This window comes from Pararge aegeria, chromosome 20 (assembly GCF_905163445.1).
Source record: "Pararge aegeria chromosome 20, ilParAegt1.1, whole genome shotgun sequence".
In the NCBI taxonomy this organism is placed as follows: Eukaryota; Metazoa; Arthropoda; class Insecta; order Lepidoptera; family Nymphalidae; genus Pararge; species Pararge aegeria.
Window position 1 is genome coordinate 16,286,931 of NC_053199.1, and position 26,117 is coordinate 16,313,047.

The 26,117-nt window shown below is 38.1% G+C and overlaps 2 protein-coding genes across 3 annotated transcripts; one reads left to right on the forward strand and one right to left on the reverse strand.

Annotated features, from left to right (window-relative positions):
• Positions 1-1,009: 1,009 nt before the first annotated feature.
• Positions 1,010-2,753, reverse strand: LOC120632654 (immediate early response 3-interacting protein 1). Its single transcript, XM_039902601.1, has 3 exons — positions 2,502-2,753; positions 2,173-2,274; positions 1,010-1,151 (listed from the first exon to the last, which is right to left on the reverse strand). Exons 1-3 carry the CDS (start codon positions 2,587-2,589, stop codon positions 1,096-1,098), a joined length of 246 nt encoding a protein of 81 aa, XP_039758535.1. The 5' UTR covers positions 2,590-2,753; the 3' UTR covers positions 1,010-1,095.
• Positions 2,754-4,447: 1,694 nt separating this feature from the next.
• Positions 4,448-18,725, forward strand: LOC120632595. Of its 2 annotated transcripts, none has more exons than XM_039902520.1 (8): positions 4,448-5,076; positions 5,968-6,126; positions 11,474-11,654; positions 12,586-12,805; positions 14,280-14,384; positions 15,031-15,183; positions 15,993-16,178; positions 16,633-18,725. In XM_039902520.1, the coding sequence occupies exons 1-8, from the start codon at positions 4,632-4,634 to the stop codon at positions 16,951-16,953; spliced, it is 1,770 nt and encodes a 589-aa protein (XP_039758454.1). In that variant the 5' UTR covers positions 4,448-4,631; the 3' UTR covers positions 16,954-18,725. The 2 variants fall into 2 exon arrangements, with proteins under 2 accessions (XP_039758454.1, XP_039758455.1); XM_039902521.1 differs by having other exon boundaries at positions 15,993-16,157.
• Positions 18,726-26,117: the final 7,392 nt, after the last annotated feature.

Here is a 26,117-nt window from a genome sequence, read left to right on the forward strand (position 1 = left end):
GGGTGTGGATGTTTTCAATTCCCTGACTACGCGCTGGTACTAAGCAATTTTTTAGCATCACCATCCTATTACTGTTCCAGTGCACAGTACTGCTGGCATCTTCTCATATAGCAAAAAAACACCAACTTATTATGTATCCAACTTTACATAACAAACTATCGATAATTTTTACACGGGTACATTTAAATAACCTGTTCGTACTTCGTACAGGGCGTTCGTTCAAATAGTTTGCGCGCTTTAAACGCGGCCGCGGCGCGGTGCCGCGTTATGCCAAAGTAGAAGGAGTTTGGCACAAGCCGGCGACCATGGTAATATCTGTGTCGAGAAGCCATAGTACAAGATCTACTCACTTGCAATTGAGAAATCCATATCGAGTACCTATTGAGTAAAATGGATCTTATTTATATATCATAAAAGCTCTGCCCACGCTTTAGCCAAAATTGTGCGACAAGGACTGATGATAAATTGAGCAAGGTTTTATTTTCAGATGAAGCTAGAATCTTTTTACTTGGTGAGGACCGACGTTGTAGAGTGATAAGAATTCCAGGAGAGTGTTATTCAAAGGAAGGTTTTGAAAAAATTAAGCAGTAGCGGTGGAGGCTCTGTCATGTTTAGCTTCTGCAGATAGTACAGAATTAGTTTTCATAGAATATTTTGTTACAGTTAATACTAAAAGTATTTGTAACAGATACTAAAAGTACTCAAACAAATCAAAATGCCAGTTTTTTTTTGCAGAGGAGTGTAGGAAGATTCATTTTAGTTACAGTAGTGTTTCAATATGCAAAAAAGGAAATCTTGTACTACTTTAATTTATCATTAACATGATATTAATTAATTATTAATAATAACAGTTGTATGTACTTAGACTATGCATAAGTTAACACACACAAAAAGGGGGAAATAAAACAAAGTAGTTAAAAGAAATATGCTTTAAGTATTACAATAAAACAATAATATCATGATCATACTGAGTGGAATTAATTGAGGGAAGTTTAATAAAACATTTCAATATAATAATAAAATATTATTTATTTATTAGTTGTAATCCTTCCTCTCATAGTAAGAATGTTCCTTGTTTATCTTCAAAACTGTTCACTATCCCAATAGTAATTTAAATATTATTGTTAATATATTTAAAATAATGAGTGGAACTGAAAATAAGAAGAAAAAATTTATATGTTTTGATATTACTGATAAACTTACTTCTTTAGGTTTTAAGCTAAATGTAAATATTCCTGATATGCATTATTCTTAAATCTTTTATAGTATTATGTACCTAGTAAAAGTAAAAACATATTTTTTAATTCTTTTGCACTACTGAACATTTCTAGATTACCAATACAATTATTTACAATAAACATTTAGTTAAGTAGCTAAAGAGTCTGAGAATAGCTACAGCATTAGGTGTTGTAGCTTTTGAGTTGAAGGTCAGTACCTATTTCTTCTTATCTTGAACGTACTTACAATTTTATTTACACCTGTGCTGTCTCTGATTGCCCAGAATGCACATAGTAACCCTGCATCATCTCCTAAATGCTATGCTGTATAAGCCATATCACCTAAGTCATGTCAATTGGCAATTGACAAGCAATTGCCAACTCAGAAAAGGGTCAGTGCAAACAATATTAAAACACTAGTTCAAGTAAGATAATATACAGTAATCTTATTGTATTACATGTACAACAGATGGTTTCAGGCCAACCAAGTGCAGAAACAGCCTAGGAATAAAATAAGAAGTTCTCAATGTTTGTACAAAACATTATGTTTATCTCCAATAATCGAATGGAATGAAAATCGAATATGTGACGCGGTGATAGTCTATTAGGTAAATCTTTGGCTTCCCTTTCAGAAGGGGTTCAAGTTCAACCCCCGCACACACCACTGACTGAATAGTGAGTGTTATGTGTGTATTTCAGCAATTAGATTTATATATAAATTCGCATTAACTGTGAAGGCAAACATGGCGAAGAAACCTGCCTGAGAGTTCTCCATATTGTTCTCAACTGTGTGGGAAGTCTAACAAACCATACTTGGCCAGCCTGGTGGACTACAGCCTAAACCCTTCTTGTTCTGAGAGGAGACCAGTGCCCTGTAATGGGTTGATCATGATGAAATGTGGAAATCAGCTGACTAAAGTCAGTATAATTGAAATTAAGTAGATTGTTTACTCACTTCTTGTAACTGTTCGTATTGACCTGACAAGATTTAGAACTTGAAACTTAACAGAAGACTGGTCCTCAAACCCTTGATTTGGTGAATTTGATCCCCATCCCACTGTATGAACAAAATAAAAGATTAAAATTTAGGTAAGAGACTTCGTTTAGGGGTTTTTCCTTCCTTATTTTGTGAGTACTAACTTTTCTTATGATGTCTTCTATACTAGCTAAAAAATGTATACGTTATTTGGTTTACAATATTATTCAGTGCAGTTGTTTAAAAGTTGCACTTATTTCGTTGTAAAACAGATAATTACAATAAGTTAAAGGTTAGGAGTCGCTTACTTTTTTGCATAAACCTTTCTTCGTGAAGGACGCAGACTGCGTTTAGACAAAGTAATGTAGCTTCAAATAAATTCCATAATGTAAGCATTATAAGGCCTCCTAATCACTAGAAATGATAATAAAATCAAATAAGACCAACAACCGTTTGTTATTATTACAATCTGACAACTGCTGACTTTTATTTGTTCAACGTCAACTGTCAACTGTGAAGTGATATATATATAGCGGTTTGCCAACTCCACATGCTGCGGTACGAGCTAGTACAAGACTTCAGACTACACACTCTCGCACTCATACAAGTCATAAAAGGTAGGTAGCTATGGTAGCCGTATAGTTTCAGATCCCGTATAAGAAATATATACCCTCATCTGTTATTTATAAGGGATAAGAAATAATTAAAACTTCTACTTGTCTCGTAAGTTATTTAAAAAAATTGGACACCAGTTGAGAGAGTATACCCTGCAGAGTTAAAAAAGTAAAGGTTGTCCCTGTGCTATGGAGGGTAGAGGTAAGGAGAGTCATCTGTGTATATGAAAAAGTGTCGTCAAAATGTATTAAATTAGGATGGCGTCACATTTGCATCAGGGTAACTCTTAAAAGAAGCGCCAAATATAAATATTGTTAGAGTAGGCTTGAAAAATAAACAAGGAAGTATGGAGATACAAGGAAGTAAGGTTATATTTACCACAATATTTTGTACAACGTAAGTTGTTGAACTTCTCAATAATTAACTATTGACTATGGAGGGTAGAGGTAAGGAGAGTCATCTTATATGGGAGAAAAGTTGAAAAAGTGTCCAGTTGTTGCGCTAAATAACAGTTCAAAAATCCTCCACAATGGCGCTGGTGGATGCACAGGGTATGGTATGAATGTAGCAATCGTAGATGAATTGAAGTATGCCGAGTTAAAAAATTTAATGTCATTATCGACTAAAGTAGTTAATTATTGAGAATTTCAACAACTTACGTTGTACAAAATATTGTGGTAAATATAACCTTACTTCCTTGTATCTCCATACTTCCTTGTTTATTTTTCAAGCCTACTCTAACAATATTTATATTTGGCGCTTCTTTTAAGAGTTACCCTGATGCAAATGTGGCGCCATCCTAATTTAATACATTTTGACAACACTTTTTCTTATACACAGATGACTCTCCATACCTCTACCCTCCATACTATTGACATTAAATTTTTTAACTCGGCATACTTCAATTCATCTACGATTGCTACATTCATACCAGCGCCATTGTGGAGGATTGTTGAACTGTTATTTAGCGCATACACTGGACACTTTTTCAACTTTTCTCCCATATGAGATGACTCTCCTTACCTCTACCCTCCATACCCTGTGCCTAACTGTAGGGTTGCCAGGTATAAGTAGGTGAGAACCTAAATGTTATTGATATACTCTCATAAGTTATAATATGATCATTATATCAAATGAAAGTTTATTTTACTCTGTATCTTATTGTATTAAGTGGCCTAATTAAAAACTTGGTTTAACGATGGTTGCCTGATTTAGGTGTAAATTTAAACACAAGTGGCAAGAGTGACAGTGTTGCCTTGCCAGCACAACTCATGCCACAGTTAATAATATATCGTCATATTAATCCATTGAAGGCATGAAAAGGGTTTTTGGCCTTTTTGGCCGTAGTCCACTACGTTGGCCCAGTACGTTGGATTTCAAGAGTACGAATTGTTTGATTTCAAGAGCTTTTGAGAACATTATGGGGAACTCAGGCATGCATGTTTCCATCTATAAATTTATTAAGGTATAAATTTCTTATACGGGATCTGGCCCTAGTAGTGCTTCACTGCGAAGTTACAAGAAAACTAGGAAAAGTCGGTTTTTAAAGCGCACCACGCTGTAGTGACTACTGACTAGTCACTCACTGGTCTATGCTAGTAACTCGTTGTCACTGTCAGCTCGTCGTGAATTTGTCAACTTTTAATGTCTATGGAATTTGCGAGTTTCGCGGACCTACCTGTAAATACTTTCCGATTTGAATTTTGACTATTGTGGTAATCACCAACGATTAAAAAAAAAAATTCGAATAAGTTCAACATAAAATTATGGTTTCTTAGTCTTCAACTCACTCTGCGATAAAAGTGCGTTCAAGAGATGTGATTATGAACGGTGTTGGTACCAATAAGAAGGCAACAGTTTCTAGCAAAATCGTTTTGGTACCAAACGAATTTGCCATGGAAAATAGAACAATGAATGTCGAAACCAAAATGGAAACAGATGAAAAAGATAAATTTAGAGATCCTAACGTAAAAGCAGTTTCTAGCGTCCAAGCAATGGAATTGGAATCCTCCGAGACAGCTAGCACTCAGCAGAGCCTGGATCCAGATGATCAGTACAGTACTGACTGTGATCCCTTAGGTTCTGTTTGCGGCCCACATTCAAATTGCCCATGTTCAGTACACAGTAAGATTACCAGCGAGGATGAAGACAGCAAAGATCCGCCGTTAAGATCATCCCTATTGGAATATGATGAAACTTGTGACCCAGAACAAAACACCGTTATTATTAAATCAGATAATGTTCCAACACTGTTTATAAATAAATCAGGTATGGTTTTAAATACCTAAACTATAACTATTTACCTACCACATTAACAGCAATTTCATTTAAATTGCCTAATTTTACAGAATATATACAAATATTCAACAGAAAAAAAACGTGTGAGGCGTCACGGGACGCCTGGCAGATGTGAAACATCAAAATTGTTTTCTGTAAGTTATTGCAGATATTGCATAATGAACTGATAAAGCATAGCAAATTTTTTCCACAAATAAAAAAAAATACAACCAAATGGATAACCACTCCTTTTTGTAAGGTGGTTAATAATGACTGTTTTAATACAAAATAATATTCATTTTTATTGTTACATACAAAATAGAAATATTCAATCATATAGCGACAGGCTGCCTGTGCCGCCACACCAAAAATCAGGTTTACTCTCCACTTATAGATGTTTCACATCAAAATGCCTATAAATTTTGCAAAATTGAACATTAATGAATGACAGTGCCTCATACACATGTATGATATATAAATATAATTTTTTATCATTTTGCTTTTTATATTGTTAAAGTCAAAGTATCTTTATTACAAAAATATCTTTATTCAAGTATCTTTAGTACCCATAGGTGGCAATTTTGATGCATACATAAAAATTACACGGTAGTGAGATGATGGCAATAACCACATTTGTAAACTTAAAACTAAAACTATGAGGGTTCCAAACGCTTTTTTTGAGCATCTCACAATGTCATTTTAAATTATTAGAACAGGTTAGAGCAATAATTTACACCCAAGCTTTTTTATTGATGATGTATGTTAGTCATACACTGCCTATTTTATATTTATTTGTGTATGTAAGAAATTTAATTTCTATACTAATTTATTCCCAAACCTAAAATTACACCTTAACTGCAATAAACCTGGTTATTATTTCAGTTACTATGACCAAATCCCAAGTAACAACGGGTGAGAAGAACATAGGTAATGTCATAATTTCCAATGATAATAATGTATTACCGATTGTCAAAAATAATGCATGTAATGACCAAATGTTGTATGCTGAAGATGAAGGACCAAAACTATATCAAGTGAAAGGTAAATATTTGATGCTAAGTTATCTTGCAGCATATATGTATATATATAGACTGTTGGAAGACATTTTTTTATTTATTTATTTATTTATTTATATTCTTATTCTAACACTATCCTTACAGAATACTTAAACCTAATGCGATAGTGTAGCCTTTTTTTTTTTTTTTTACATAATCTTAACATTATAATATTACCTATTCGGGTAACAAATAACCCACATTGCGATCCTCGTCAATTCACTCAGAGCGCAACAATACAAATCACATTGCTCTGATATGACATTGAGGATGCGGAGGGCGCGCGTCATTGGTGCCTCTTTTAATAAGTTTGTCCGCCCAATCGGTACTTCCAGCAGTGTCGGCCGTCGCCTCCGCCTCACATACCCCTCGGGGACACACAACCTTACTTGCATTAGCACGTCCGGATTGTGTGTCCTACCTCGCATTACCTCTACAATATAAGCCACGAGTGTAAATTCCCTCCGTGCTCTCAGCTCTTCGTAACCCACCATGCCTAGTACAAATAATGTCGGATACATAAGGGGATAGAAGGGGTATACGCCATACATTCTTAAATATAAGTACCTAATAAATTTATTTTGCACCCGCTCCAACATGAGGCTATATTTAGTTTCATTTGGGGCCCAAATGACTGCATTAGCTTCTAATTGACTCCTAACTAGTGCATTGTACAGAGCAGCGACAGCCTTCATATTGTTGAAACCACGAACCGTACGAAGCATGAAGCCTAGATTTCTATATGCTTTTTTACAGCATTTCATGATATGACTACGAAACGTTAGCCCAGTGTTGAAGTTAACGCCCAAGTCTCTCACCTCTACTACTCTGGATATCGGCTTTCCGTTAAGTTTATAATCGAAAAGGAAGGGGGTATGTGACCGAGAGAAACTTATAACTGCACACTTTGAGTTGTTAAACTGTAGGTGGTTGTCTCTGCTCCACCTGAACACTCTCTCTACGTCCTTTTGTAGCCTTGCGCAGTCAGTCTTATCGCCAACCGTCAAAGATAGTTTAAGGTCGTCTGCAAACAACAAGCACTTAGCATTTTGAACCACTTTCGGTAGGTCGTTTATCATTATAATAAACTGAAGTGGTCCCAAGTTGCTGCCCTGACTCACACCAGATCTTGTAAAATACGGTTCGGACTTATGACCTCTGTAATCAACATATTGCTGCCTATCTCTCATATAACTCGCAAAAAAGTATAGCAACTGAGGGGTGAATCCGATCGCTGCCAACTTTTCCAGTAACAAATCATTGTCAACCAAGTCAAAAGCTTTTTTGAAATCAAAATACGCTGCATCAGTTTGCCTACCTTTGTCAACTGCTGCCACAATATCAGTCATATAGCTAAGGAGGTTGCTGGTCGTGCTTCTGGCCGGCCGGAACCCGTGCTGTGCGTCCGACAGTTGCCCGCTTACCTGATTGTAAATACTTTTATGAATCGCTGACTCTAAAACTTTAGCAGGAGTCGACAGCACGGCAACCGGTCGGTATCCTTCCAACTGTGTCCCAGACCCTCCTTTTGGAACTGGCACAACGCGAGTTGTTTTCCAGATCTGTGGAAACACTGCTGATTTCAGGCATTGATTGAATATATAATGCAACGGTTCTGCCAGCACTGACCGACAATCTTTTATAATGTACGGCGGTATTCCGTCCGGGCCCGCCGACTTTTTAGGCCTCAATTCTTTTAGAGCTTGTTTCACTTCGTCCAGAGTAAGTCGATCCAGATGCACCCGCGCCGCTCCGTTCTCTCCGCCCGCTGCTATAACAGCTGCGCTCACATTCAGGTCAGCACTCTGTGTCCTATAAACTGAGTGAAAATAGTTAGCAAACTCTGAAGCGCACTGCTCATCAGTTAAAAGAACCCCGTTCTTTAAAATTTTTTGCGGATCTCTAGATTCTCTTCTTGAATTTGTGTAGTTCCAGAACGCCCGTGGATCCCGTAGAAGCTATTCTTGAACCCACTGCTTATATTGTTTGTGTGCGAGAGCTATCATTCCCTTAACCTTTGCCCTACACTGAGCAAACGTTTCGTAATCATGAGGCGATTTGCTTGCCTTATACCGTCGGTGAAGGTCAGCCTTTAATTTTATGTCGCGAATTACTTCACCTGTGTACCACTCGGGGTAAACGTACCTCGGGGTAACCGGTCTTCGCTTTTTATTCGGAACACAGCCATGGATAATAAAATTAATGGTACCATAAAAATAACTCAGACTATTCTCTAAGTCTAACTCATACATCGGTGTCCAATCAACAGCCGCAATTGCTGTATATAGGGACTTAAAGTCCGCTTTGTGAAAATTCCATCCTATGGGTATAAACGCGCTCGGTTCGTCCCCCCTAGCAGTTGGTCTCGACTCGCTTTTGGTGAGTAGCCGGCGCGAGCACAACGTGACCGCTACCTCGAGTGGTGGGTGATGCGCATCCACCGCTACAAGCGGTGTTACCGCCTTGCGTACGCTCACGCTCCCCCCTCTCCTCTCTGATACCGTACTTAAAACTAAGTCTAGGCACCTATTATTACAGTTTCCTATACTGTTGCCCTGAGTGAATCCACAATAAGTTTGCAAGTACTCAAAATAATTATTTACTTGTGGTGGACAAGAATACAAGTTAAAATCACCTAACACTATTACTTCACTATAATTATTACAAAACTGTTCTATTATCCTAAATAATACCATATACTCATTTTCGCTGCTTTTGGGCGGTATGTAAACTACGCAGAGCAAAAACAAAAACCGCTCACGCTTATACACTGTCGCAGAAATCATTTCAAAAGAATGCGCATCGATGTTGACGTCACTGTGTACCTCACGTAGTTCCAACCGCGATGTGGCCACTAAAAACGCGCCGCCTTGTTTCCGTCCATCCGCATGTCGCACCTTATAATTGTATAACCCGGCGGAATTAACTCCGCGTCATTTATTGACTCGTTGCACCCTGTTTCTGTTATTGCGAACAAATCAGAGTTGGAAGATGCCACACTTTCATAAAACTCTTCCAGTTTTGTTCGCAATCCCCTTACATTTTGGTAAAATAATTCTATTACTTTATTAGTTGTTTTTATCCGGTGGTCTTGGGTGACTGACTGTCCTCCGAAACCACACCCATTCACAAAATTCGACGTTAATAGGCCAAATTTCTGGCTGGCATAGATCATCATATTTACTTTCTGGCACTCCTATGATAAATGAGGAATAATCCCTCTCTGTCTTATGTTTAATTTTTTCAATTTTGACCGGCACTTTCACTGAATCTCGAACATATTTTTCCAAACTTTCCACAGTGGTGTCCTTCCTAAGCCGCCAAACATGTAAAAATTTTTGTTTTTCCGTCCCTTCTATTTCATTTGTCTGCGTACTTCCACCTTTTTTTACTTCCCTATTAGGATATTTGCTTTTCCTTCTATTTATTACTATCCAGGAATAATTTTCTGTATTATTACTTCCCTCTATAACCTGATTAGAGTTTTGTGATATATTTTTCGGATTTACTCTCTTCAAACTCTCCTCAGCGATTACTAAACCCGCTGGTTTCATGGCCTTCACTTTTTGTGTAACTACCTGCACTTGATTTTTCTTAACGGCATTCACAAATGATCGCATAGGCACTTCCTGAGTTTGGGATGTTTTCTCCATCTCCTGACTCTGTTTGCTCCTTAGAGCAATTTCCAGGCTTTCATTTCTTTCTAACAAAGATTTAATTTTTGATTCTAATACTTCTACTTTATTAGCTTTTTCTGAAACTACCTTCAAGGACTGTCTCATCTCTCGCAATTCAGTTTCTGCTTTAGTAAATCTTTCTAGCAGCAGTGTGTACTCCTTCATTTGCTCGTCAATGCGAGATAGCACTTCCCCACGAAACTCCTTCAACTCTTCAAGCACCTTCTCTTCAGTTTCAATTCTTAATTCGCTATGAGCGACCCGATTACCACGCTGCTTGTTGACATAGCTGCTCGGAGTAAACGTTTTATTCATGGCGGTTGCACGAACCGGCGTATCAGAGTTGTCCCCTTTTGGATCGTCTCGCATGCACTCCGGACACCTCCAGTTAGTTTTGTATTGCTCTGTAAATTCTTCAAACTGCTTTTTCGACAACATCAAACACTTCATATGGTATATCTTTTTGCAGTTCTCTTGTCTACACTCCATAAATAAAAGATCGTAAATAGCTTCACTACAGCCATTACATTTTGTACCCATTTTTTATAACTATTTATCACTCGTGATCAAACACGTCCGCACGGACGTGCGCGCGCGACAATATATATACATATGCTGATTTTTTATATACATATGTCATATATGATAAACTTGTATTGTTACACTGTTAAATATAAATCTATAATCTGTTTAACAGTATTATGTATATAATATGTATAGATGTTGTAATTTGGTGAAGCCTTTATTGGACCAATTTTAATAAATTGGATTTCATTGACTTTTCTTTTCCAACCCAAGTGTAGTCCAAAATATGCAAAGAAAAAAAATATGAGAGGGAAATGATTAGAGTTTGGTATGAAATGAAAGATCTCAACATGTAGATTCCAAAATATATAAAAGAAGTTAAACCATTTGTATGTTGTTCTCTTCGAAACCTCTATACTCAAATATAATTACAATGTTGAAGCATTCAAAAATATGTAAGGTTGGTGCTGATAACTAGATTTAATCATTTTTAATCTAGAAGGGATCCAGATGCACCTTCAACCGAGTAGAGGCCTGCAAAAAAACTGGTTTATTAGTATAAGAACCTTTGCAGGACAGTGTTAACAAATTTGCTGCCAATAAGCATGGTAGTATTGTTATATTAAGACTAGGCAACACTTGTCTGGTGAAACTGCATATAATGGCCATATAAAAGACTGACTTGTATTGTAGCACTTGTTGGCCGGCTTGGTTTGACAACCTGGTGCAATGGTGAGCACTGTGAATTTAAGTACGAAGTCCCAGGTTCGATTTCTGGCAGGCGCAATTTGGGAATTCATAATTTCTGAATTATCTCGGGTTTGGTATGGTGAGAGGCTTTGGCCGTCACTAGTTACCACCTTAACAACAAAAGACATGCTGCTAAGCGATTTAGTGTTCCGGTGCGATGTCGCGTAGAAACCCATTAGGGGTATGACTACCGTACTCCCTAACAGGTTAGCCCACTTACCACCAGGTGAGATTGCAGTCAAGGGCTAACAAGGGCAAAGTAGTGGAGTAAAAAAATTAAAAAGCTGAGGAACCCTTAAATACCATAAAGTGCAGTACAGTGGTGCCAAAAAAGAAAAAAAATGTGTATTTAGTTATTGAAATATTTTTTCTTTCTTTAAGGAAGCATTGTAACACCGCCTATAGTAACGAAAAATTTGATGGAAGCCTTTAAGTTTTTGCCTATATTTGGAAAGCCAAAACCCACAGAAGACCTCAATAAATTTCTGACTGAAAAAATTAGAGAGTATGTTGGTTGTGATCTGAATGATGAAGAGTTTGGTAACGTTGTAAAGTTTTGCAGGTAAAGCTATGCTATTTATCATCATTATTTGACAGCCGACTGGCGCAGTGGACAGCAACCCTGCTTTCTGAGTCGTAGGCCGTGGGTTCGATTCCCACAACTGGAAAAATGTTTGTGTGATGAACATGATTGTTTTTCAGTGTCTGAGTGTTTATATGTATATTATAAGTATTTATGTGTATTGTATTCATAAAAATATTCATCAGCTATCTTAGTACCCCTAACAAAAGCTGCCCTTACTGTGAGGCTAGATGGCGATGGGTGAATTGTCGTAGTATGTATATTTATTTATTATTATATTTATTATAAATCCACTACAGTGTGTGGTTCTACTTTTTGAAAATGGCCACTGAACCCTATAGTCAACTTTTAGTCAGAAAAAATTACTCGATCAACAATTAGTGAGGACAATTTTTTGTAACTCAATCATTCATTCGTCTTATTTGTCTAGGCATTTTTGACTACAGATGAAGAAGTACTGGGTCAAAGCTTCTACATATTATTTACACTTATGAGCCAGTGCTTTTAGAGTTGATAAAGCTGTGGGAGAAGATGATGATATATTCTTTCGCCAGGGAGATGATTGTCTACTGCCCATGCTAGCTGTGCTGGGGGAATTATCAAATTTCTAACTCTATGGCACCACCAGTCCCCCTAAGCTACAGCTCTAATACTCACCAGTCTCATAGTGAATGTAGAGCTATCTATTAAAAGTATCTATTGTATTTTCGATCTGGTCCTCATAGGTCCCTATTACAATGAAACACTATTAAAATGATGAAAGAGATGACACTTTGCATTATTATAATTAAATAAATTGTTTGTAACGTTTTTACCTACAATGTAGGAAATAACAAATTTAAAAATGCATATAATTTTTTTTTAAACTAATGAATATAATGTTGATATTTTTGGTTTTGAAAATTTCCAGTCCGAACCATCTGAGGACAGGCAACGAGCTGAAAATGTCGAACCGCTATCCGACGCAAGAGCCGTTGCCCGACCACGTCGTGCACTCGCTGGAGCGCTGCGACCTGGACGACAACCCGCGCGTCGTGCGCCAGCTCAAGCTGCGCGTGGACAAGGACGACCGGCGCCTGTACATGAAGAGGCTCAAGTACAGAGGGCTGAAGTTGCTGCCCCTCCCACAGGTGGGCACTCAGATTCTTCCCTTCGCTCACCGTAACGACACAAAAACAACTTCTCTCTATTCTTTTTCTCAAGGTTTCTGACTGTTTGCGCAGTTTACCTTCTCTGGCGACAGATGGCGTGATCACCCTCTGGGATCGCGCTATCGTTTTGTTATTCCCAGAATATAAGTACCGATGTTGATTTCCGAGTAGTCACTTTCTAACCAGATATCGTACAAGTGTGTAATAATTTATAGTATTTGTGAGAAATCGTGTATCGTGTTTCCTCTATGGACGAACGGCAGTGGTTAGGTAGTCACTGACCATAGAGCTTGCATGCTTGTACGTACATTGTTCTTACCATAGAGCATGCAAGCTCTATGGTAAAAAACAATGAACGCCACTGCAATACTTTGCCGTGATAAAAAAATTTGCCCTACTCCAGGATCAATCATCATCAATCATATCAATCCATTACCGGCCCACTATAAGGCACGGGTCCAGTCCACCACACTGGCCCAGTACGCTCTTTGAGAACATAATGGAAAAATCTCAGGCATGTGGGTTTCCTCACGATGTTTTCTTTCGCCGTTGAAGCGAGTGATATTTTCATTTCTTAAAATGCACATATCTTAGAAAAGTTAAGGGTGCTTGCTGGGATTCGATCTTGGCCTCCCTGAAAGTGAATTCGAAGTCCTATCACAGCTTCTGACAACTCCAGGATACTGCTGAGTAAATGTTTATGTTTTACGTTTTACCACTTTACCCCACCTTTTTGTTTTATTTTTAGTTTTATTAAGTTTGCTTGGCAGAGATCGCTACTTAGCGATAAGGCCGCGTTTTGCATACTACTACGTACATGATGTATCTGTTCTTTCTTTTTTGATGTGGTATACAAATAAATAATAAGTATATCTGTGCTAAATTACATTAAGATCAGCTATTATAAAAATTAAGCTTCATTCAATTTATAATTTCAACAAAAACCATGAATTATTGATAAAGATAACATCTCCTTCATAAAGATTAAAGAAATTATAAATTACACCATACAGATGAAGTTTAATTTTCATAATATATCATGGAATTCCGCAAAGTAACGCCTGCTTCTATCCAATATTCAAGATCAGCTGTTGATTCAGACATACATGACCAACACAGACACATTTTCGCATATCCTTATTAATATATGCGAAAATGTGTACCCAGGAAAACAAGCAGTTACCACAAGATTTTAAAAACCGCGATATACGCGGACATCTTAAGAAAACACTGACAACTTCTGGTAAAATATAAAGTTTATTTTTTGTTTCAATAGAATAGAAAAGCATATATATGTTTATATACCAGAACAACAAAAAACAGATTTACATAAGATGTTTCTTATAATTTAATACTGAATTCATAGTTTAAAGTCTATGATGTAATGTGCAAATAAGAAAGAAGGCTTTGACTCGACTGAATATTGCGTATACCAATGTACTGCTGGTTTCAGCTTGAAGATTACAAAATATCACTCACGAGTCTGGAGCCGGGCCGCGACCTGGTGTTCCGCGTGCGCGTGTACCGGCCCTTCTACTGCAGCAGCAAGGATAGACATGTGAGTACGAAGGAACCTCCCAAATCCGCTATTGCAATTGTATGCGAATAAACGCACAGAGGAAACATACTGAACTTATTTATGTCAATGAGTATACAAACACTTTATTTATACAACGTGACAAAACCTAAATATTACTTTACAGGCTTTTTATTTACTATTTCTGAGTGTTATCTGTGAAACCGAAACGCTAATAGTTTTTTTAAGTAAACCACTGTCATAGTTTTTACTAAGAGAAATCAAATGCAGCCCTAGCATCACATTCAGAATCAAAATCAAGTTACTCCTGTCACTTTATTAGGGACGCGTCGCGTAGCGTAGGTGCTATGCGCGTGTTGGTCTTTTATCATACAAACTAATTCAAAACATTCTAACCACTTAGAATGTTTTGAATTAGTTTGTATGGAAAAAAAATTGTGTATCAAAATATTATGTGTAAGAAATAGTAATAAATGGTATGTTTGCGATCTGATTGTTGACGCTAACTTCATAGCTTAATATTAATTTATAGTGAGATGGTGATAACAAAAAAAAATTCCCGGCTAAGTTTGTTGTGGGCTCTTCTTAGACCAGGGCGCGTTGGAACCCTCTTAGCTTTAGGTTTAAGTTCAATATAAAAAACCAAAAATTTTTTACTTCGTTGCAGAACACACGGCACTCGATCTTCAGCAACGACATCGTGCTACTGGGCCGTCAGAAGCTGAGCGCGCTGCGCGACCGGCTCGTGTGCCCCAACGACGTGGGCATGCGCGTCGACGTGTCGCAGGGCCCCGACGAGCAGCCCGCCACCTCCGCCAAGGTGCTGCCGGGTCCCTGCGGCCCTCCGCCCCAACTCCACCGCGCCGCACTCGCGGACTGCGCTCCCGCGACCGGACTGGGGTCGCCAATCCAGCACCTTGGGACCCCAGCGTCCATCGGTTCTCCGAGCTATTTCCCCCGCCCATTGACAATAACTTCGCGACCCCTTGAGCTATGTCCGTAACTCGGGTTCCTCCTACCGATCTCCTCATTCTTTGGATTGATCACTTAATATACGACCAATAGTTTCAAAGGTATCACTGGCACGCATACGCATTGTTCAAAGACTGGGCGCAATACCGACGATATTTTTATAAGTTTGATGAGTCTGTGCGCGCGTGCGTGCGTGCCTGCGTGCGTGCGTGCTAGCGTGCTTGCATGCGGGCGTGCGTGTGTCTGTGGTATCGTATATTCCGAACGGATGAACCGATTTTGATTTGTGTTTTTTTGAATGGTCAATAAGAATAAGTCTGGAAATTTCTTAGCTATTGATGTAAATCAGTCCAAGATGGCTGCCGCCATGATATGGGGAAATAGGTTTATATTTTTTTCACAACTCCATCAAATAAAAGAGCTAGACTAGTAATGTACTACTCGAGTACATTACTCTACTACACGAGTATGTACGTGTGTTTGAAAGCCTTTGGTTTAAAATTCCCAATTCCGTGAACGGACCAATATCGTAAGCGTGAAAGCATTGCTTCGCTTGGCGCAAGAAGTTCGCTGAGCTGCCGGCCGACCTCCAGTAGTGGAGAGGCACAAAGAAGACAAAGAGAGGTTTCAAATTCTCAATTGACATATTGCTCGTAGGACTTGTTCCCGTCCGGCTTCCTGTTCATTAACAACGTGTTCTACGTGGACATGCGCGAGGGCTGCAAGGACCACTCCGAGCCCATCCGCGAGTGGGCGCGCTCGCGCCAGCTGGGCGCCTTCCCGCGCCGCGACATGGCGGACGTGCGCGTCGACCAGCTGCTGGTGCGCCTGGGCCACCCCGAGGTGCCAATTGCAATTACACAAACATTTCCCATTTGTGGGAATCGAACCCACGGCCTTGGGCTCAGAAAGCAGCTGCCCACTGCGCCAATCGCCCGTCAATACACATATCAATACCTTAGTAAACAATCCCTTTTTTTCTCGTTTATTCGTAACATAGGTCTTACAAAAAAAAATCTTTATTCATGTAGGCCTATCACGGGCACTTATGAAGCGTTCATACATATATGTAAACGTAATTGTAAGGGGATAGCGATAACTTCGTTCCCCAACTTAGACCTAAAGCTACGAGGGTTCCAAACGCACCCTGTAGGGCTAGCATGCGCACCGCGAGATAATTATGTCTATCCATTACTCGTATTTTTTATAGACAATGACGAGATAGACATAGCTCTCTCGTGGCGCGCATCCTAGCTCTACTGGTCACAACTTAGCCTGGTATTTTTTTCAATTCCAGGTATACGTGCACCAGGGCAACTGCGAGCACCTCTTCACGTTCTCCGATGTCCGGCTCCTCAACCCGACCGACCCTCTGCGTCTGTCGGTGTACCCCTTCCATACAGCGATATCGCAAAACCAAACGATATATTGCACGACGTGCGCCGAATTTGGGGCTAAATGGATCGTCACAGGTTGCTCCAGGGTCCCATTCGACCCCGCGTTCTTCTGCGAGACGTGCTTCAAACTGTACTTGTATAAGGACGGTAAAAAGATATGCGATTTCAAAGCGTACTGCTATAGGGGCAACGAGATTAACTTGCTTAAACCCAATTCGTGATTGCATAAGAATACCTCATGGGCTCGCTCAAGGATACGCTGGCCTCGCACTGGTTATTATCGTCTGAGTAATATCTGTTTGGGCTTATGTCTGACTAGCGGTCCCTCGCGACTTCTTCCGCGTATATGTCCATCTTAAAAGATAGACATATGCTGTCAGGAACTTTTAAAGGGCAACAACTATGTCGTACAAGATTTTATCGAAACTTTAACCGTTTACGCAGCGCATGCAGCGAAAAGTAAAAAAAAACACCGATCTTGAAACATTCTTCATTGGTGCCATGCTCCTATTGTTCTTAGCGTGATTATATATAGCATATAGCCTTTAAGCCGAAACATTAAAAAAAAATTCAAATCGGACCCGTAGTTTCTGGGATCATCGCGTTCAAGTAAACAAACAAACACTTGAGCTTATGCCAATCAGGTTAGTTCGTTACCATCCAAGACATCACTTTTCACCACGTGAGTTTGTATTCAAGGGAAAACGTTGTAGTGGAATAAAAAAAATGGCACTATTCCGCTCGCAACAATTCTGCTGATTTTGGAATGGTTTTTTTGTGGATGCTTCATCTTTCAGGAGGTTTTGGCTTTCAATGCAGCGTAGCTGAGTAGTTACCCTGCATTAGAAGTGTTTAAAAATTAGCAGCGGCTTGTTGACAAATGTAATATAGCAGGGTCGCTTCTGCGATAAAACTTTTATCCATCAAAACAGTATTAAAAATGCCTAAATGGTTTTCCAATATCAAACCATATCGTTAACGGTTGGAGTATATTAAGCGCCAGTCATAATGTGCGGCCAGCACTAAAAAATCTTTAGAAACTATGTAAATAATAGTTTGATTACCTCTCGACTGATACGATAGAGACAGAAAAAAAACAAGCGGGAATCGACGTGAGCCAAATTTTGTTTTATTATTATTTTTATTACCTGTAAGTATCAAATAACATAAACAAAAATAAATCGTTTCACAATGAGTAAAGAAGGTATTATTATGTAATTAAACAACGTGTAAATGAAACCCGAAATAATACTACATAGGCTTTACAGCTACATTATGTACTGTCTCTGATACTTATCTGTGAACCCGAAAACCTAGTAAAATACTACCATAGTTTTTACTGAAAGAAATCAGATATCACATCCAGCCATCACATGCAAAATTAACGTTATGTGTCTCCTGTCACTTTATTAAGTACTATGCACGTGTCGGTCTTTTATCTTCAATAGGGTTGTCAAAAGTTAACACTTATGTTAAAGGTATACTTAACGTTAAATGTTATGATTTTAATATGTTTACAGGATGATTCCTTGTGAAATATACTTATGCATCCTTTAATATTATTTCGTAATTCGGTTACACGTTGTATATTAATTAAATATTTTTTTCTATTGTAAAGGTTTCCCTTACCACGTTGTACCATACCCTTAACGAATTAGAAACGATGTAAGTCCTTTCATCAAACCCAAACTTCCTTTGCCATGACATTTTAACCATGTTAACGTGCGTGCTTGCTTGCGTGTGTGTTTGCGTCCATGCAAGTTTTTGTGTGTGCACGTTTGCGTGTGTGCGTGCGTGTTATTGCACGCTAACTGATGGTAACTTTCCTGATAATGTGTGTGAAACATAACTGACGACCCCAGGTTTCTAGTTTCTAGTGATCCAGAGCTCGAAAAGTTATTTGTTCTTATAAAGTTGGTGTTACAATTTATAATTTACATGTATAAGATTTGTTTGACGATGAAATAAATGGTTCGCGGCTATGATCCCAACATCTGTGTTTTTTATTATCACAATCCGAGTATATTAATTTTTTTTTTCAATATTTTGAATTTTTAAATTTTTGGCCCTGGTGCCAGGCCTCCGCCACCGGCCTTGAAGCACCTACAGCGCTAAGTTAACTTAGGGCTTTCTCAATTGGTCTGGAAGAAGGCTTCAGCTGTGGTCGTTTATCATTATTGACAAAACCGTGCTGCCTAGCCTTAACGTTCCAGTACGACGCTGCGTACATACTGATGAGGGGTATGGACCTAATATAACTGTCATGCCCACTTCTATCTTAGACTGCATCATCACTTACGACTAGGTGAGATTGCTGTCGAGGGCTAATTTGTAGTCTATAAAAGAAACAGTCCACACTGGGCCAGGGTGTTGGGCTACGGCCTTATGGGTGGCCTTATGGGTGGCCTTATGGGTGGCCTTATGGGTGGCCTTATGGGTGGCCTTATGGGTATACCCGTGTCCTGGGCCGGTAATGAGTTGATATGATGATGATGAAAAAAAACTTAACTCGAAACCATTTCACGCCTATTTATAGCGATATACGATATGCGTGATATACCATAGGCGCGTACGAAGCGCTTTGCGTCTTCGTTTCTGATTCGTACCGCAAGGATCTAGAATGCCATTTTTCCCAGTACCTACAATATGAGTACCTTCAAATCAAGAGTGAAGCAAGGGCGCTCAACCTAAGGCTGCATCATCACCCACTATCAAGTGTGATTGTAGTCAAGCTTTTTATATAGCGCGCTATTACATTAGTAATTAAAAACAAAAAGTTAATATAAACAATCGACTTACTATATAGAAATGGGCACAAATGGGTGATATCCTTTGTGGGGATGCTTTTATAGCATGATCCTGAAGATACTATTAAATTTACCTTTACCTAAGTTTAAACAATGTAAAACACACATTTAATTAATCGTGATTACTACACGATTGATGAAGCGGTGAAAGCACATTGGGCAGGAGCTCGACTTCACTTTCGGGGGGAGGCGAGTTCGATTCCCAGCACCTCTAACTTTTCTATGTTTTATACGTTTTCCGGCTTCCTCTCGGTAGAATCTGCTTTCCGAACCAGTGCTAGAGTCACTACAAACAGAATGACTTGACATTTCAAAAGTGCTTATAAACTAGGCCTACTTGAAATAAATGACATTTTAATTTAGTCATTAGGTACCTAATTAATAAATTAGGTACGTCTGTATCGAGCGGTAATTGTTACCTAGATAATGTAGTCCAGCTCAAAAATCGAATCCAGGAATCCGTCATCCTTAATCGCTTTTGCTGACAACTAGACCAACGGAGCACTTAGTCAAACATAGCCTCAGCATCGTGCTATTATCTATATCAGAGTGACAAGTGGCTGCCACTCCGTCTTCATTAAACGTAGGTGCAACTGCAAGCGACTGCCGTAAGTAGGCCATTTGTGCACGAACGCAGACTATTATACCTATTGCTGCACTGCACTGATTTGTCCCTGTTAGTAGACCACACGCAACCGAAACTGCCGTATAAGTGATAGCCTGGTGGTTAGGACTTCAGCCTGCCTTCTGGGGGCCAAGTTTGATTCCCAGCTAGTGAACTTTTAGAAGTTTATGTGCGTTTTTAGCCATAAAATTATATTACTGTCCAGCAGAAGAAGTCCATAAGGTGGTATAATTGTGATAATATTTATTTTTTTACGCCAACTGTGACCTAAGATTGAGCACAACTTTGTGACACAATTTTACACATTATGATTACACACTATGAACTTTTTGTGACACAATTGTAGAATGACGCCTAAGTTTAGGACTATGGTACAGCTATAACTTTGATGAATAAATATTTAAACAAATTATAGGGTTCGCGCTGAACTTTTAGTGACACAATTTTAGAATTACGCCAAAGTTTAGGACTATGGTATAAGTGCTACTTGAATGAATAAATATTTAAAAAAATTATAGGGTTCGCGCTGAGCCTGATCGTCTGGTGTCTTCCTCTTTAAAGTGAGATAGGGATAGCTGTATCTCATCGATTTTACTGAAAATAATTTGACGACATCGACGTTTCGTATTTTCCTATTTTCTCCTTCCAAACAAAAAAAAACTTTTTTAAAACTTTCGTACTGTAGGTGCGAAAGTTTTAAAAAGTTTTTTTTTTCAACCTTTTTTTAGGGAGTTTTATCCTCGAGGAAATGCCGGCTCCATGTGGCCTGAGAAGCCAGTGTAAATTACTACAAACAATACATCTTATATTGATATAGAAACAGACTGTTTGACAGACAGATAGGGTGTAGGAACAGCTCAGAAGAAGAAGAGGTAGTCTTTATTGCACATACAAATAGAAAGCCAGGTTATTAAAATAAACGATAATACAAAATATATGCACAAAGGCGGCCTTATCGCTTATAGCATATGCCATGCTTATTTTCAGCGAGTGACGTTACAGATAATAAAATTGAGATATAAAGTAAGCGAAGCAGGTTATTTTTTATTAAAGTTATAGAAGCAGCGAAATTATGTTTTATTAAACGTAAGCTTATGGAAAAGTCCTATTATAGTATTAAGGACTACGTCAACGAAAAAATGCTTGGGTGTTAATTATTGCTCTAACCAGGTTGCTTCTTTAATAGTTTTAAAAGACAATGTGATATGGTGGTAACAAAAAAAAAGTTAACTTGACAAATTTAGTTATCGCCATCAACTCACTCCTATGTCATATTTTACATGTAAAGTACGCATCAAAAGTGCCACCTATGTGCCTTTTAGAATAAAGAAATATTTGATTTTGACTTTGACTTTGATTAGTTTAACAAATAGTAAAAAATCTCAAGGACTAGTTACGTACGTCACACTATAAGAGTTCATCTTGGTAAGGTTACGGTACTTGCATTCAGTATTTACCCCATTACCCTATCATGTAATACGAGTATATTTGCAGGAATAATGGAGTCAGTGGGCGTTGGTTATGAATCGGAATGCTCTGTCAATTGGAACTAAGATCATGAGATAGCGTGATCAGCGCTGAGAGCAGGTGGTCTTCCGTGGGGGTGGACTTCCTCACGTGTACCTGGCACGTGCGGCTCGCGGTGGAAACTTACTGGGTCGCCTATTCCACACTTCGGAATATGACGGCCGATTGGCGCAGTGGGCAGTAACCTGCTTTTTGAGTCCAAGGTTGTGGATTCGATTTCCACAACTGGAAAATGTTTGTGTGATGAACATGAATATTTTTCAGTGTTAGATCGTAATCCTTCTGCTAGTCCTTTTGTTAGCCCAGGTCTCTTCTCATAGGAGTGATAGGGTAGTAGCCGTTAGACCTAGTAGTCTCATTAAAAATTAGAGCCCACTCATTGTCGCCGGCCGATTGGCGCAGCGGGCAGCGACCTTGCCTTCTAAGTCAATACTGTGGGTTCGATTCCCACAACTGGAAGAATGTTTGTGTGATGAACATTCATATTTTACAGTCTCTGGGTGTTTTTATGTATATTATAAGTATTTGAATGAATGAATACACTTTTATTGTACACAACATAAAAATACATGAAAAAATATTTAAAAAAAAAACTAGTTTACACGATGTATACAATTGTATGTAGTGTATTGTTGTAGTGTATTTATATTATAATATATTCACCAGTCATATTAGTACCCATAACAGCGTGCTGGGGCGGAACCCTATTTGTCTACATGCTTTTTATTAGATATATTTTTGTATACGAGTTTGAGAATGTAAGCGATTTTGTAGGCAAATATAAAATTTCATTTTATTTCATCACAAGCTAAGCTGAGTTTGGGACTAGATGACGATGTGTGTATTGTAGTAGTACATATATTTATTTCTTTATTATTTACAGTTAAAGTTTGAACTGTGTTAGGTATGGTCGTTGGAGCCGTTTGGTCTATTATTGAGCCTTCATGCAATACACGCACAACCCGGACATTTAATATTTTAACCAAAACTACACTACGAAAGTTCTAGGTCAAAGGTCTAGGTCTTCTACCCTCTCATTCCTATCAGAAGAGACCTGGGTTAGCAGAAGGACATAAATAAGGCCGATAGCAATAATTAAGATCTTACGTTAGGTTTACTATGTTGGGTACATAGGTTAGGTATCCTAGGTTAGGTATCCTAGGTTGTATCACGTAGATAAATGCTCTGAAATTAAGATCTTAATTTAGGTTTACTATGTTGGGTACATAGGTTAGGTATCCTAGGTTGTATCACGTAGATAAATGCTCTGAAATTAAGATCTTAAGTTAGGTTTACTACGTTGGGTACATAGGTTAGGTATCCTAGGTTGTATAACGTAGATAAATGCTCTGAAATTAAGATCTTAAGTTAGGTTTACTACGTTGGGTACATAGGTTAGGTATCCTAGGTTGTATAACGTAGATAAATGCTCTGAAATTAAGATCTTAAGTTAGGTTTACTACGTTGGGTACATAGGTTAGGTATCCTAGGTTGTATAACGTAGATAAATGCTCTGAAATTAAGATCTTAAGTTAGGTTTACTACGTTGGGTACATAGGTTAGGTATCCTAGGTTGTATAACGTAGATAAATGCTCTGAAATTAAGATCTTAAGTTAGGTTTACTACGTTGGGTACATAGGTTAGGTATCCTAGGTTGTATAACGTAGATAAATGCTCTGAAATTAAGATCTTAAGTTATGTTTACTACGTTGGGTACATAGGTTAGGTATCCTAGGTTGAATAACGTAGATAAATGCTCTGAAATTAAGATCTTAAGTTAGGTTTACTATGTTAGGTACATAGGTTAGGTATCCTAGGTTGTATAACGTAGATAAATGCTTTGAAATTAAGATCTTAAGTTAGGTTTACTACGTTGGGTACATAGGTTAGGTATCCTAGGTTGTATAACGTAGATAAATGCTCTGAAATTAAGATCTTAAGTTAGGTTTACTACGTTGGGTACATAGGTTAGGTATCCTAGGTTGTATCACGTAGATAAATGCTCTGAAATTCCTTCCGTTATCAGCGGAGGCTTTTATACGATGGCTGCTGAGATAATATTTGATGTTAGCGAAATTCACATCATTGGTATGTGACCTAAATATTATACCAGTCTCTTTTGCTTATTACGCATGTTATACTTAGGAAATAGGGAAATGCAGCACTTTATATACAATAATTTAGCTTATAAGTATTGTTTCAACTAATTAAACAAAAGAGCAACGGTAGAGTTTCTTGCCAGCGGTCTTCTCTGCTGAAGACAGCATTCGGAACTGGTAGTAGAGTCATTTCAAGGTAACAAGTAATATGAATAATAGAGAAGCTTAATATACAGGATTAGACTGAGTCCAGTTGTTTTATTTTACTCCTTTGGGATGGGTGGGCTTTAATGCTATCATTAGTAGCTATGTCATAAATAAGGAAGAATAATATTCATGAGAATAAATACTCACTGCTAAGAAACTAGGTATTTAGCTTTAAAACGTACGATTAATACATTAAATAATCTTAGTTGCTAGTCTTGAAGTTAATATCAGGACAACCATTACTTAATTTTTTTAGCATACGTATATTTTAATTTTTATTCAGTATGGTAACTAGTTTTTTCCAGGTGTCTAATACTTTTACGCTAATATTCAAACAAGTGTCGCACGCCATATGCTTTAGTTAGCATATATTTAGTTTTATATAGGTAAATAAAACTAGGTATATGCTACTACTAGTATAGTAGTAGCATATACCTAGCTATAATAGGTATAATAGCTCCTGTAAAACTAGGTATATGCTAGGTGTATAGGGTGTACTGAAGCTGATTACAAGGTTATCTCAGCTTCAAAAAAATAGATCGAACATAATATAATGTAAGCTCAGTATTATAAGATTGGTAGCTAATAAATGGAGCATTTTATTATTTATTATATTTATCTAGCTAACATTCTAAAATAAAACTACCCGAAAATTTGCGACAAGAAGTTACGACATCGATCCTTTGTTTTTAAGTAATTCTTATACTGGGACTTGACAGATGAAAAAATATAAATTTGTTTTTTTAATAACCTTAATTCCATACGGAAAACGATAATACAAACACATAATCCCATACCTTTTGGCAAGAATCATAGACAAGTTAGGTTAAATAATAAATAAATATAAATATAATACGACACACATCGCCATCTAGCCCCAAAGTAAGCTTAGCTTGTGTTATGGGTACTAAGATGAATGATGAATATTTTTATGAATAATATACATAAATACTTAGAATATACATATAAACACCAAGACACTGAAAAACATTCATGCTCATAACACAAACATTTTCCTGTAGTGGGAATCGAACCCACAGCCTTGGGCTCAGAATGCAGGGTCGCTGCAAACTGCGCCAATCGAACGTCGTAGTTTATATGAGTTGTTTAGTGAAAATCGATTGGTGAAAGGTAAATGTAAGCGGTGATAGCCCAGTGGGTAGAAACTCGACTTTACTTTCGGGGGCCGAGTTCGAATCCCAGCACGCACCTCTAACTTTTCTAAGTTATGTGCGTTTTAAGTAATTGAAATATCACTTGCTTCAACGGTGAAGGTAAACATCGTGAGGAAACCTGCATGTCTGAGAGTTCTTTCGTTTAGAGTCCGCCGATGGTGGACCACGGCCTTAACCCCTTCTCATTGTGGGAGGAGACCAGTGCCCTGTAGTGGGCCGGTAAATGGGTTGATGATTCTGATGCCTAGGAACCTTCTTTGATTAGGCGTTACTTAGTTAGGCATTGCTTTTTTCGTCGCTAGTGAAAACGGGCATAAAACTCATATAGTGGGATACGGCTTGCTTAGTTTGTCAACAACAAAATTTCAATAGGTATAAAAAACATTAATGACCTAGCCATTATGTTAAACAAATAACCAGCGATGAGGTAATATTGACATTATAAACGCAGAACACACTGTACGGTCGGTGATATCATTGCCGTTCTTACTGTATTTTATATAGCAACATAGTTATGTAACTTATGTAATGTTTACGATCGTTACACAAAAGTACTTATTAGGTACACAAGGACGACCGAGTAAGTTATTTAAAAACAAATCGAGACAATCTACGAATTAACAAAATTCCGCCATATTGCCGCAATATTGATTTTCGTTAATTTTATTTTATAGCCTTTGTCACCGTGGATGTAAGGATTCTAAAGACACATCAAAAACTTTTCGGTTATGGTCAGCAAATATACATACATGCTATGCTGGAAACGGACAGCCTAACGGGCGCCCCGAGGGGGTGAATCACAGCAAATTCTTAAAGTTGGCCGACCCGGGATCGATGCAGATTTCTGTAAATTTAATATATTTTGAAAATTTTGATCGAGGGATGCTTTATAATCGAGTCGAAAACATATTTATATTTAATTTTGTCTGTCTGTCTGTCTGTCC

Bases quoted from the DNA above. Each gene is read 5' to 3' on its own strand.
- LOC120632654 (XM_039902601.1), bottom strand. From the start codon at position 2,589: ATGCTTACATTATGGAATTTATTTGAAGCTACATTACTTTGTCTAAAC. The intron at 2,275-2,501 runs GTAAGCGACTCC...TTGTTCATACAG, and splicing joins AGAAAGGTTTATGCAAAAAA to TGGGATGGGGATCAAATTCA. The intron at 1,152-2,172 runs GTGAGTAAACAA...TCTTATTTTCAG, and splicing joins AATACGAACAGTTACAAGAA to TTCCACTCATTATTTTAAAT.
- LOC120632595 (XM_039902520.1), top strand. From the start codon at position 4,632: ATGAACGGTGTTGGTACCAATAAGAAGGCAACAGTTTCTAGCAAAATC. The intron at 12,806-14,279 runs GTGGGCACTCAG...TGCTGGTTTCAG, and splicing joins AGTTGCTGCCCCTCCCACAG to CTTGAAGATTACAAAATATC. The intron at 16,179-16,632 runs GTGCCAATTGCA...TTTCAATTCCAG, and splicing joins TGCGCCTGGGCCACCCCGAG to GTATACGTGCACCAGGGCAA.